The 14,100-nt window shown below is 37.4% G+C and overlaps 1 protein-coding gene across 1 annotated transcript in view; it reads right to left on the minus strand.

Annotated features, from left to right (window-relative positions):
• The window catches only part of ANKRD28 (ankyrin repeat domain 28), a 132,945-nt gene that overhangs the window by 53,529 nt on the left and 65,316 nt on the right, over positions 1-14,100 (minus strand). Inside the window, 1 exon segment of the mRNA XM_075051677.1 lies at positions 2,779-2,857. Within this exon segment, the coding sequence (XP_074907778.1) occupies positions 2,779-2,857 (79 nt within the window).

The raw sequence follows: 14,100 nt of genomic DNA on the forward strand, positions 1-14,100 counted from the left end.
TGAGGACTGGAAAGATCAACACTGACTTCAGTAATTTTGAGGTCCAGTTTGAAGAAAGAATAAAAGAGTCAAAGCAAACAGACTTCACAGGACAGCTTGCACAACAGGAAAACTGTAAAGTGGTTCCTACTAACATTCCAGTAAAACTACATTAGAGGACATTACAAGTTGCAAAGCCAAGCTCTCACAAGGTGAGAAATGCTAGGTTGAAAGCAGTCTACACTACTTAATTCAATCCCTTGTGCAAATATATTACAATACATCAATTAAAGAAAGCCACATACAAAATTTTTACATGCAACTTTACTGCACAGAGGAAACCGTTGAATAAATAACACTTCTGAAAAACAAACTATTTTCTCATTGTTCAAAAGGAGGTCTTGCAACACAGCAAGTGTTCTTCAAACCTTGCTGTGGTAACAGATGTTCTTTATTTGCTCCCTAATGCTCATCTATTATGACAAAAATGTAACATTATACATCTGTCTCAAAGGAGAGATTTGATTTCCAGCTGAAACACAATAGATGAATTTTCTGTATCTTTATGAAATGGAGAGGATAAATACACTTAACCTCTGTTCTCTATCTTCCAATTAAGACAGTTAAAAGAAAAATCTTGGCTTGTTCATTTTGAGACACCTAGACCTGATTTCTCAGAGTAGCTGGAGCAGCACTTCAGATACAGCTGTGAGCACTCACACTTCACAAACCACAAAGATTTCAAGCCCAGCATTCAGAAATGAAGACGACTAAATTGGTGACTACTTTTTAAAGAGTCTGGTTTAAACTGCTTGCCTAAAACCACAGCTTGCAAGGAGATAATATACAGATTAGTGCCCAAGAGCAGCACAGCCTTTCAAACTGAACAGCCTTAACAGGAAGACAGCACTTTCTCATCCTGCAATTAATGCCCCTCTTCATTCACTTGCAAATGCATCAACAACTGGCATCTGTGCCTCCTTCACTGTACCACCCTGATTCATTCCCAGCGCAGCCCCTCCCTGTGAAATTCATGAGGCTGTGCTTCTACAGCAAGGCACAAACACGTAATTGAAGTCCACAGCATCGCCCATGAGCACAGCAAGGTTAGACTGATATTGCCTATACATTCCACAGCTTTTGAAGCTTTTGATTTTGCAACTATTTAATGTGTTGTTTTGTGTAAGTAACATTTATTCAATGAAAATCAAGATTTATCAGAGACCTATCAATGCCTCCCAGCCTTCCTGACCAATCTGCACACACAGCAGCAATCCACCACCTCTCCTCCACGAAACGGCTCAACTTTGGACTATTTGTACAGCCATAATTTTTAGTTCTTCACTTCCCTCCTTTGTTCTCCAATTTTTCTTGCACTCACCTCCAGGCTATGTGCCCAAATAGCATGACTAACCTTTCCTCTCCTACTGCCATCCTCCAGTCAGGATCTTGTTTCATTAATATCTGAACTAGAATCTCCCTCCTTCCGTAAGCCCCTTGCCCAAGAGAGAGAGAGACTTTCTTCAATCACAGTTCTGGTAACTGAACTCTCTTCACCCAAAACAGTCAGAAGCTTCACTCCCAGAAGTAGCTGACTACAACTTTGCAAAGTTTGTAACATGGTTAGTTGTTTTGAGTTTTTGTTTGGTTTTGTTTTAATTACTGTGAAATCCCAAACAAAAAGAAATATCCTTGCCAAATCCAAGATCCATTTTCAGAAGAAAAAGGTCATTATATATTTTCAAGTCACCAGAACTTGGTTTTTTTTCCTTGATAGGGAAAACCAGCACTTTCTCAACAACACAAGTGAACTTTTCTTGATAAATTATCGCTACATATTTCAATGAAAAATATATGCATCAAATATATCAAATATGATATTAATTAATCATAAGTATATATAGTTATATAGAGAGCATACATATAATATATATAGTGAGAAGATTGTATCTTGCTAAATCATAACAAATTAAATTGTGCCTGGCAATTTCAATTCGAAGTCTGGAAGTGACTCCTACAATCTTAAAAGTGACATTTCCTCAAAACAAACTTTGTTATTAAAGGCTCATGGGGAGGGTGGTGGAGGGTCATGGAAATAGCCAGCTTTGCACAGGTAAAGTGTGCCATTAAGCAGACTGATGATTGAAGTAGTTCTAAAGGACTGCTGATGAATTAAAATTAAAACTTGTATCTCAATAATGAAGTTCTGCTTTCAGGTTTTTGGTTTAGTTTCTTGTTTTTCTACCCTTTTTTGTTTGTTTGTTTAAAAATCGAAGTATACTGTTTTACGGAACTTGCACTTTGTCTTAGTACAAATAAATAGAAAAAAAGACAAGAGATTTTAAAATTTTCAGCTGATCCTAATTATATTCTGCGCATTTAAGCCAACAGCAAAGGATACTTAAAAAATAATATAACCAACTCTGGATGTTATCTTCTATGTTCAACTTCAATTGTTTTTCTGAAGGCCACTTCAGAACAAAAGCAATGCTGCTTACATCTACCTATAACATATACCCTATTGCTTCTTTAAACTAGAGTTAAACTACCTAAAGCTGATCAAGTTACAAATAAAAACAGCCATAACTGAGAAAGCTTTCTACAAAGAAATATTTTAAAGCAGAACTACACAGTATTATAACATTGATAAGTCTGGAACCCAAAATTTCTGTACAAACATCTTTAATTTCTAGTACATTAAATATCTCAGTAAAAGCTACACAGACTAAGATGTACATAAATATTTCTTTGGATGTGCATAGAGTTATTTTTTTTTCCATTAACAGGAACAGAACATACCAGATAAAATAAGTAGTTCAATAATTTCTGCATCTCCCAGATAGGCAGCAGCATGTAAAGGGGTCCTTTTCTCATTATCCTGTGGTAAGAGGGGGGAAAAAAGGTTTTATTTAAAATAAAAAGTATGTTTTAGCATTCTGTATGAGTTATGAAAAAACACTGCATAAGAGTGCATCTTCCAAATATTGTACACTTTATATTTTAGAAAACATAATTACTCTAAAGACGTTAGTCACATTTACTAAGACAAGCATGCTTCTCCCTAAGGAACTGTTAATACCTACATAGGCAACTACTGTTTTCCTGACATACACAGATTGACAGATGCTCATCACATCTTTAGATTAACCCATCAGTTAGAAATCACCATTCACTTGTCTCCAGAGACAGGAACTTGAAGCTGTCCTATACAGTTAAAAATGGTGTGTCATATGCAACAATTACCGAAAAACATTTTCTTTGAAAAGTTTGAATTTAGTTTCAGCAGTTATTTTTTAAATAGAAAAGAAGGTGGAGTGAGTAGGGGCAAAAATATTGAAATCCAATTTCCACTGTTTTGTTTATTGTAAATAAGCAAGAAGGTAGAGAGGCAATTTATTTTGTAGAAAACACTCTGGAGGATGCAAGTAAGACCCAGCACTTTTGATTAGTTCAGGCTGACCTAAGGTTCTTTTGAAGGTACAAGTAAGAGAACTTACTTAGCCATACACAATATGTACTGATGAAGATTCACTTTTGAAAGACTAGCACAAAATATTTCTCCACTCTTTCAGGATCAGTGCCAATTTCCCTGCACGAGTTTATAGCTGAATCAGAAAAATAAGATCACTTTCACATCACAGTGAGTGATAAAAATGAACAAGAACCAACCAGTTTGCTCTCTGAGGGAAGGCCGCTGGGAAATCAGAAGAGACAGATCATCAATCGGGAACCTGGTTCTGGCCTAAGCTCTGCTTAGATGTCTAGATCTTTTTAGTAGAGTTCCAAAATACACCGGGGGTGAGGGATCATGATTATAAGCAGCAAGAAATTTTAAGTCACAAGACATTTCTATTAATTCAACTTTTGTGTCACAACTATGGTAAAGTTAACACACATTTTAATTGACATTTTATCGTGAAAAGCATTCCTCTCCCTTGCCAAAATAACTTTATTCAGTGAATTCCTACTTGAGAGCTAGCAGCATAGAAGAAAATTAAAGTTCATGGCAGGAGAGATCTGATAACAAATTTAGAGCTGAGACCCAAGAAGTCACTTCGAAAACATAAAAGAATTTCAGAACTTAGAACATTCAACCCCTCCTCAACACAACACCACCACACACAACTCCTTGCCCCAAACAACCTACTCCCTGTTTAGTCCCTGCTTGGAAAAAGTCGAAGTTACACAGTTACCATCTTATCAATGTTTCTTAACATAATTTTTTGAATTACGCACAAGCAATTCCAAAGTGAGCAGTGCAAACCTGACACTGATGCACCCTGAATAAGGAATCAATACCACTTACTAACACCACACAATGCCTCACAGTACCAATTACTTGCCAGTATGTCTCCATTGCAGATAACACATTTATGACAAAAAAGACAGGGCTTGGCACCAAGGACTTGTCATCTAGGGGAAAAAATAAAAAAAATAAAAAAAACCCCAACAGACAGGACGCACAAGGGAAAAAGTAATACACGTACTAAACTTGCTTCCCCAGCCCAAAGGCAGTAAGCACCAGCCAGCAATGAAAATCAGTTTTCATTCCTCCAGCCTGGAGGAGTGGAGCTACTATAGCTAGCTAATATTTTGCAACCCCATTTAAGCCTTTTTTATAATGCAAGTGAGCCTGTACCCTACAGATTAAGGAACACAGAAAAAATGAGTATGATAGTACACTGCCTGCAATTTCATTATAGACTTAGAGAAAATAAAATGAGCCATGAGTACGTCCTTCTGTAGAGACAGTATTCACTCAGGAACACAAGCAAAAACTGCATTCCCCACTTAAAGGGCAAAACTCATTATTATCAAAATTTTCATCCTATCAGTTGTGGTGCTGGTTTGTTTGGTTTGGGTTTTTTGGTTTTTTTTTAAACATCTGACAGAAATCATGCAAGTAACCAATCTGATAAAACCTATCAGAAATCTTCCAGTAAAACGGTGGTGAGAAGGAAGCTGTTTGTCTAGAAAAATGCAAATCACCAAACCCTAAAAATATTTTTCTGAAACATCCATGGTCCAAATTTCTGATAAATTTGAGCCATGCTTCTCCAAAAATCCAACCTCTACTAATGGAAACTGTTGAGCATCCCAAACCCACCAAAATACAAACACGAAAGCAGCTCTAACACAAGCAACATTTCCACTCCAGTGCTTCTATGTTTCCAAGCTGTGTGTTTCCAGTCATGCAAAGATTTCAGTTTTGCTGCTCTTAAGCTGACAGCTTGAAAATACTCAAAGCCAAACTCCAGTTCTGCAGCAGGGAGTACAAACTTGGAGGGTACTTATGCAGGATGCTGGTGGAGACTTCCCTGCTCTACAGCACCAGGGCAGCTCTGCTGGGATGCTCATGGCTTGTCATCTTCTGGGTCAACTCCAGAGCTTGGTATTTCAACAATCCCAAGCCCCAGGGTCTCTATTGGCCACAAGTATTCTGCATGCTGAGGGTGCTTTGACAGAAGCCCTGACATTTTTTTCCCATAGTTTCACAGCTGGCACTTTATGATGCATCCAAACTTTTTTTTTAGTTTAATTTCTGAGAGAAAGTTTTTGGTTTACTATTCAAAAAACCTGTTTTTCAGAGTGTCTTAGAAAAGCACAAATGCTGCATTCAGCAAGCTCTCATCAGTATGCAGAAGTCTTTGTTTCCATTAAAAGAAAATTCTAATTTTGTTCCATCTGAAGTCTTACATTTTATGGGTGAATTTTAATAAATGAAATCTGAGTAAAATTAAAGAGAATTCTGTATTTTAAATGCTACTAAAGTACTGCTATACAGATCAACCACTTTTATTAAAAAGCAGGAATCATTTGATGAACAAATTTTATCTGCAAATATAAGCTACTGCATATAAAGTGTTACAGTAAATAACACTAATCAAGCTTTCAGTTTTAACAAGCAACTTTGGAAGCAGACATCTTGCAGCACTAATATATCATATTAATACAAATACTGGCCTTAATGTTGTTCCTTTAATTTCATAAACTCAAATGACACTAAAAGAAACACTTCAAGAGAGAAGGTGTTTTGTACATAAAAGTCATTGTTACACAGAATGTAAAATCTAACGTTGTTGGTACTATTTAATTCCAAGTATCACAGTATTACTGCAGTATTTGACAACACAGAAAGGCAAGTTTTGAGCCATCTTCATTTTCCAATTCAAAAATCTGCAAGGCAAATGGGACTATTGCAACTCTAAATCAGCTCTAATGTTAGTAAGGAAACACATCACACTAATTACATTAGGCAAGTTTTACATATTTGAAAGACTATGTTGGTATTCCAGTAGAAACAACAAAGCAATTTATATTCCTAATAAGAAACTCCAAAGTTTAGTTCCAGATATTGGTCAATGCTGTCAACAAACTAAAAAGCAGTAAAAGAGCTCAGTCCTTAAGGAATCGGGTTTTGGAATGACAGTTCTGTGTCACAAAAACTCCAATATCATATTTATATGTGCCTTTGGATTGCATTACATGAAAAACATATAATCCTTCCATTCGCAGTACTTCCATTTCACAAGTCTCCAAAACATTTCATCCACACAGGAGTTTCCACAAGGATTGCGACATGAGAAATGCATAGAAGGCCTTACGACCCCATTAAAACCAAATTTAGAATAAAGTGACAGGGATTATGGTGCTATGAGCTTCTTCCTAACTTCCTTAACCTAGAACAAGGGTAATGGCATCCTTTGTTTCATTTTACCTAAAACATAGGCTTTAATTGTTCTGCTGCTTACTTCATGGATCAAAACTTCTACAATGGACAAATCTATGGCTATTTTAAACATGCAGCATTCAAATTTACCTCTTTTTAAAGTAGTAAGTATCCTTTGAGACATAACAATTTATTTCTGGTTTGGATTCCATGTCAGCAATTGATTTAGAATAACTAGATACAACTACAGAGAGTTTTAAGGAGCTAGATGCCTTAAAGACAGATCTCTGTTATCCCATACATATCCAGTAAGACTGCTGTAACCTGACTACGGCTTCCCCAAGAGTATGTTAGAATATAACTTCAATTTGCCCTTCAAATAGTTCAACATCTACTGATCCGAAATCTTTGAATTGAAGTATTTTTTGGAAAAGCATGAATGCAACTTCCCCCTTCATAAAAACCCTTCTTTATCCTGTCTGCTCTTCAAAACCAAATTTTGCAATAACACTTTAAAATACTCTCATTATTTCATGATCACACTTACAAAATTTCATTTAATTGTGATTTCTGCTGTATCACTTGTCAGCTGTCTGCTTCAATACCATCTGTTCCTGGCAGAAATCAACCCTAGATACACAATCATAAATCTTGAAAGAGTTTCAATTCCAACATACCCTGTAATAGCTTTAATAAACATTCTTTGCACTTGAAACTATTTCCAATATAACACTTAGTATATTTTTCAGTAGGGTTAGAGAGATAGGACTATTCAACCAACATGACTTGTAACTCCTGGGTTCACAGATAATGTATAAGAACATGATTAAAAAATATTTCCAATTCTTTGATACTGTCTCTTGTGGTTTAAGCCCAGCTGGCAACAAAGCACCACAAAGCCACTTGCTCGCTCGCTCACTCCACTCCTCCCAAGGACAAGGACAGGGAGGGATCACTCACCAATTATGGTCGCAGGCAAAAACCAGATTCAACTTGGGGGAAAAAAAAAAAAAATCAATTTTATTTATGACCAATCAAATAAAAACAAGGATAATGAAAAGTAAAATCAAATCTTAGAACACCTTCCCCCCACCCCTCCCTCCTTCCCAGCTCAACTCCACTCCTGATTTTCTCTACCTCTTCCTTGCCAGCAGTGCAGGAGGAGAGGGAATGGGGATTACGGTCAGTTCATATGTTATTTCTGCCACTTCATCCTCCTCAGGGGCAGGACTCCTCACACTCTTCCCCTGCTCCAGTGTGGGGTCCCTCCCATGGGAGACAGTCCTCCATGAACTCCTCCAACGTGGGTCCTTTCCACGGGCTGCAGTTCTTCGTGAACTTCCCTGGTGTGGGTCCTTTCCACGGGCCGATCTTCAGGCCCTGACTGCTCCAGCATGGGCCTTCCCACGGAGTCACGGCCATCTTGAGGGGCACCCCCCTGCTCCGGCGTGGGGTCCTCCCCGGCTGCAGGTGGGCATCTGCTCCCCCACTCCCCTCCACGGGCTGGGGGACACAGCCTGCCGTCTCACCACGGGCTGCAGGGGCATCCCCTCCTCCCCCTCCTTCCTCACTGCCCTTGCTGTCTGCACAGGGGTTTCTCTCGCACCCCACTCCCCTTTCTGCTGCAGGTTCCCCTTCTTAAACCTGTTCTCCCAGAGGCACTACCACCGTAGCCGATGGGCTCGGCCTTGGCCAGAGGTGGGTCCGACTTGGAGCCGGGGAAGCTTCCAGCAGCTTCTCAGGGGGGCCACCCCTGCAGCCCCTCCCCCACTACCAAAACCCCACCACACAATCCCAAAACAGTGTCCAGTACCAGAGAGGTCTCTCCCAGTGTGAAGTCCCAGTGTTACACTTGAGGGTCACTAGTACACTGAATTTTATTCGCACGTTTTGCTACAGTTTTTAGAATTATCATTTCATAAGGTACAGTAACTGTTTAAATAATTTTTCTGTTCCTCCATACAATAAAGAACACATTTAAATATTTGGCTTTTATGTTCCAACTTTAAACTTCATAAAGGTTTGGTTAGGTACATAAATCTATAATTGAGGCCACTAACTCTTTGGAAGTATGTCCAACCACAGAGTGGTATCTTAAAAACACCTAACTTAACTAGAGCTTGAAAATTAGTTTTATTACTGTCAATCTTTTTCCTCCACTTTCAGTCAAGTATTAGGCTTTCAAAACTTGCAAATCTGTGACAATTAATTTTGCATCCCTACCTTGAGTGTAATTAATCTGCTATTTCTTTAGACTTTTCCCCCAATATTTTTTAACTCAATTCTCAGAACTTCACATTGTCAAAAAACTAATAAATTTCTAACTAATTTTGGCTAACATAATTTTTAGAAGCAGACCTCTATTTTCTCACCACATTTCAAATTCAAGATGCAGCTCCAATACAGTGAGCAAGCCTAACAAGCTACAATAATGGTCTTCTGCATGCTTAAAAACAGGGGGAAAGCATGCCATTAACCACAAAAATAATACATATTAAATATCTAACCATAAAGTAGCCTTTGAAGCCACATGATGGATTCATCGTAGTTGAAATGACTAGATCTGTCATACTGACTCCATTTGAATGCTCATGCTACTATTTGCATAAACACTTGTACTGCATTTGAAAGAAACTTTTTGAAAGCCCAGTATTCAACTTTCACTAATAAGACTTTATTACTACACATTACATTTCAGGACATAACATCTTTGTGCCATCTATTAGGACAGAGCAACTCTAGACTTCCAAGCAATCACAAAAAACTGAGAAGGAATCTTTGCCCTCTTGCTCATTACAACAGCAGTAACCGATGACTCTAGAGATCTTGTCTTGTAGGAGAAAAGAAGTGTCTTCAGTAATGAGGGTCACTTCAGCCGTAATCTGCCAAACCCCAGTGTTGTTTCTAGTTAAGATCTTCAGTACCAATTTAATAGTGCATGGTCTTTGACTTGATTCTAGATAATAGTAATAAAACCTGTCACACTGTGGATTAAACCACTAAATCATTTACTTGTGAGTGCCACTACAGCTTGTGGAGACCTTAAAAAAATTAGATAGCAGTAGAAAATAAAAGGTAAGTCAGAAGAGAACTACAAAGCAACTGGAAAAAGGTCACAAGAGCACCATTTTAAGAAAGACCAAGAGTTTATAAAACATATAAGTGTCACTCTAAGCATTCATGTTCCTCAAGAGCACAGGCTCACAATTTTCTGAATTGTCGCAAGAAAAAAAAATTTTAAAAAAATCCTGTAACAAGGTAATTTTTAGTAGATCTACACTGACACACGAAGCAACCAGCAAGCACAGTACTTTTAGGATGTTAGAAGAAAAGACTATTAGCTACGTAATTGCAAAGGAGACACAAATTCTCCCATCCAAAATTTGATTTTCCAAATCAAAGTCAAACACTCAGCAACTTCAAATGGACAAATGATAGAGCTGTTCAGGTTTTGCATATGGGCGTATTTTGGAAACAGGACATAAGTTTACCTTGGGTCTGGGTGAATAAGCAAAAGAGGGAGGAATCTATGCTGAGTGGCACTCAAAACTACAGAAATGGATGATCTGATCTATTCTGATTTCGTCACTAACAGCAGCGATAAAAGGCTAAGAAATTTGGCTATAAAAACTTCCAAGTTATATCCAACCTTTCCACCATGAGAAATGAATAAGAACAACAGATTGAACATTGGTCCGGAAACCTCCCCTGGGACAATAAGGTATCTGCCATGGTGAGAGTTTCAGGGGGGAAAAAAAAAAAAATTAGTACCACAGACACATCCTAAACTGAAGTTTTAGAGTCTATAACAATGGGGAACAACTGTAATGCACTTCATAACAGAACAGTTGTCCCTTCCTTTTCTGGCTATTGGAACATCCCAGGCAATGTTTCTTCCCGAACACGAAACCTGGAGTCTATTTGAAGTCTTACAGAAAAATAGCAAGTCAAACATTTGAGTTTTACGTTCACCTAGAGGAGAGCAGAATGATACTGCCTGTCACATATCATTCCACTTTACAGGGCCACAAAGATAAATGAAAATCCTCACCATGGAGGAGGCAGGGAATAATTCGCATTGCATGGCTTTGTTGTCTGGACATATTTTGCAATCCCAAAAGCATCCTTGTTTAACCTGATGCCTCCAGGTATTTTTTAAATGGAACTTCCGCAATTGAATTTGAAGTTCAAGTTCACAGAACAGCACTAAAATCCATGGAAAATAATTTACTTCCCATTCAGCTAATATTATTTAATTCTATTCACGTAACAAAATTAAAACTGATAAAAAACTCTATCCTCACTGAACCATTATACACAATTCATACACAAAGTCTTATAAATAAAAAGCACATTGAAAGTTTGGTTCCTTTCTGAAACACCTGAACAGTAAGAGCAATCTCGTGGGCATCATTAAAATGAAGTCTGCACAGAAAAAGCACCAAGCATTCATATATATTATAGTGTCATATTGATTTGGAATATTCGCTTATATTCAACCACCTCTTACTAAAAATTCCTTTTTAAAAACAAGATAGCTCAGTTGTATCTTTCTAGTATTTGTTTTTAAGTAACACCTGCAAATACCTTTAACAAAAATTGTACAAATAGTATCAAGAGTTCAAATTACATAAGCAAACATCAGATGCCAAAGTGCTCTTGTCCAAAAGGCGATGTGGTCTTTAGTATTTGCACTCAGTAGAACAACTTGACAGGAAGGGGATGGGAGAAAATAAATCTGCTGTTTTAACTTTTATTGAATCCCAAACTTTAATGTCCATACCAACTCAGGGAAGTGTAATTTTGAATGCAAGTTGGTACTGCACTACAAGAAAGACTGGCAAAAAAAGGAAACCGAAGTTCAGGACAATTCATATTGCTAAATAACACTATTCTGGACATCTTTTCATAAAATTAACTCTTCAAATGCTAACTGTCTTACATCACAAGCATTAGGCACAAAACACCGTTCAGGTGTAACTGATTGAAGCCCAGTCCATTTAAAACAGTGGCACCAAAAGAAAAACACACACAAATAGAAAGAAATAAGTCACATTTAGCGCAAGGAACAGCTATTGAGCTTCAGCTCCACCTATGATGACAATTGCTGGACCCCACAGTCCGCTAAACTCTCAATCAGAGAACAAGGGTAAAAATTTCTCATTTGAAGATGTACACTCAAAAAAACCCCAAGTTATTTTGATGTGGTTAAGAAGTTTAAACAGTGAGATTCGGTTCATGAGCATGCCTTGTTTTCAAGAAGGCCTTTCTGAAGTACTAAATCTTGAAAAATATGCTGTTTTACTAAGAAAACAGACAAAATTTTGTACAATACAGTGTTTCTTTCTTCATTTGGTTTCTGGAAGACCATTATTTTTGTCTGCCAATAACAACAGAGAATGAAGTTAAATTTCCTACTTTTATAAGAAGTTCTGTTACTTCTATAGGTCAAAAATTGTCAATAACACAACATATGAGGACAAGAGGGCTTGAGGTACTCTAGTAGACATTGCATCCTTATTTCTCACAACTAAAGAGGTACACAGCAAGAAGACTTTTTGACTTGTAGTCAAGTATTTCAAGAGACGAACAACCAAACATCGGTGTATTTTTCCACTTCCAAGTAATTCACCTCAAAAACATCTCTCTTCAATTTTTGTTTTTTTTTGAAAGTACTAAGGGTGCTTTTTGGAAATACACATCTTCTCATACCCTTTAACCTTTACGTTCCTTGCAGGTTTTGTAATGTTGCTGTCACTGTTGTAATTCTCACTGGTCAGGTTTTCAAACTCATGTACAGAACAAGCACAGCTTGTAAGAAAAGCTGAACCTAGGCCTCTATTCTATAAAAATGTCTACATAGCTTCTTTTGCCCGAATTAAAAAGGCTAGGATTCCTTGTGAGTGAACTCAAGCATCCATTTGGGTATCAGATAAGGACCTGAATAATTAAGCAGGTTTTGTGAGCTGCTCCCTTTCACTGGAAGTTCCAACATCAAGAATTTGGTCCCATTTATCACCAATAAAGGCTACTGAATTCTTGCCCAATACCTGGAATGAATAAAGAGCTATTCTCTACCCCTTGACAAGAGCAACTTGATCTCACAGTACAGATGAGACATTTTGGACGTATTTTCCTTCCACTCAACTCAGGAATTAAAACAGAGCAACTTTTAGGGCCAAGACTATTTGTTAATATACTAGATCATTACTATTTGTTAATATACTAGATCATTAGCAGGGAGAGGACAGGTATCAAAACCCCCCATCATTAAAATTAAAAAATACCCACCCACAAACCTCTATAGCATTCAAAACAATGTTATATTTAAAAAAAAACCAGATACAATAATATCTAATTAAAAATACTTTCCCTTGGCTTTACCCTTTCAAATGCCAAGTATATGTTTTATAAACATTTACCTAGTATGTATGACATTAAAAAAACCCAGCTTTTAATTGGAATGCAGTTGCTGACAAGAAAAATGATAAATAACTCTGAAACTACTTTTGAAAAAAATAAAGCAGTATGTGAAAACAATGGACTTTCCATAACAAGAGTACAGTAATGTGGAGCACATTACGTAACTCAGCCTGTGCTCATAGAGCAGGCTGAACAAGGGACAGTGACTGCCTCGTCTTACTCTGTTATCTATCTGTAATATTTGAGGACACAAGTAAGAAAATATGCCAAGAGAGAAAACAGTACAATACAGGCTCTGTTTATGCTCCAGTGAAAGATCACACCACACTAGGTAAGGTATGCACATCTCCATCCCAGTTTAAATCCAACACATTACATTCGGGCCAATGACACTTTTGTTCAGAAAAGCTGGGGTTTCTGCCTTTTTGATTGCAAAGGCTAGTGCTAGAATGACAACTCTATACATGTCTGATGTAAATCAGGTATTCGTCTCACTAACTGCATTGTCTTGGTGACAGGAAAAGATGTGATTTTCAGGTTGTGTGTTTAATGTTAGCACCTCTTCTTGGAGCAAGCTAAAACATTTTGCTTGTGTGTGTTAAGATAAATAGCTTCATAAAGTAATGTCATCTAGCTCCAATATGCAAAGTCCTTCTGTTAAGAGACCCTTGCACTATTCTGAATATCTGACTCAAAGTAGCATACAACACAATCTATGCTAATACAGAGACAAATTGTTAGGTGAGAAAAATCCTGCAGAATATACCTATTCTGAAGAATGAAAATGAGAGTCAAAAACCCCCTCCACCCAACAATAAGTGTCTGCAACAAAAAATGAAAAGTCCCTACATTGATCACAAAAGAAACCTAACAGAAAGCCTCTGCTAGCAAGGATCAAAACTCCTCCAGAAGTGCTGGTAACCATAGGATCAAAGTATTTTATTTGCACTACTCCTTAGGCTAAGTGGATAGGGGATAAGCTTAGAAGATAACTGTCATTATAGAAAGAGCTAGCAGCAACTAAAGCA

This window comes from Buteo buteo, chromosome 2 (assembly GCF_964188355.1).
Source record: "Buteo buteo chromosome 2, bButBut1.hap1.1, whole genome shotgun sequence".
Classification (NCBI taxonomy): domain Eukaryota; kingdom Metazoa; phylum Chordata; class Aves; order Accipitriformes; family Accipitridae; genus Buteo; species Buteo buteo.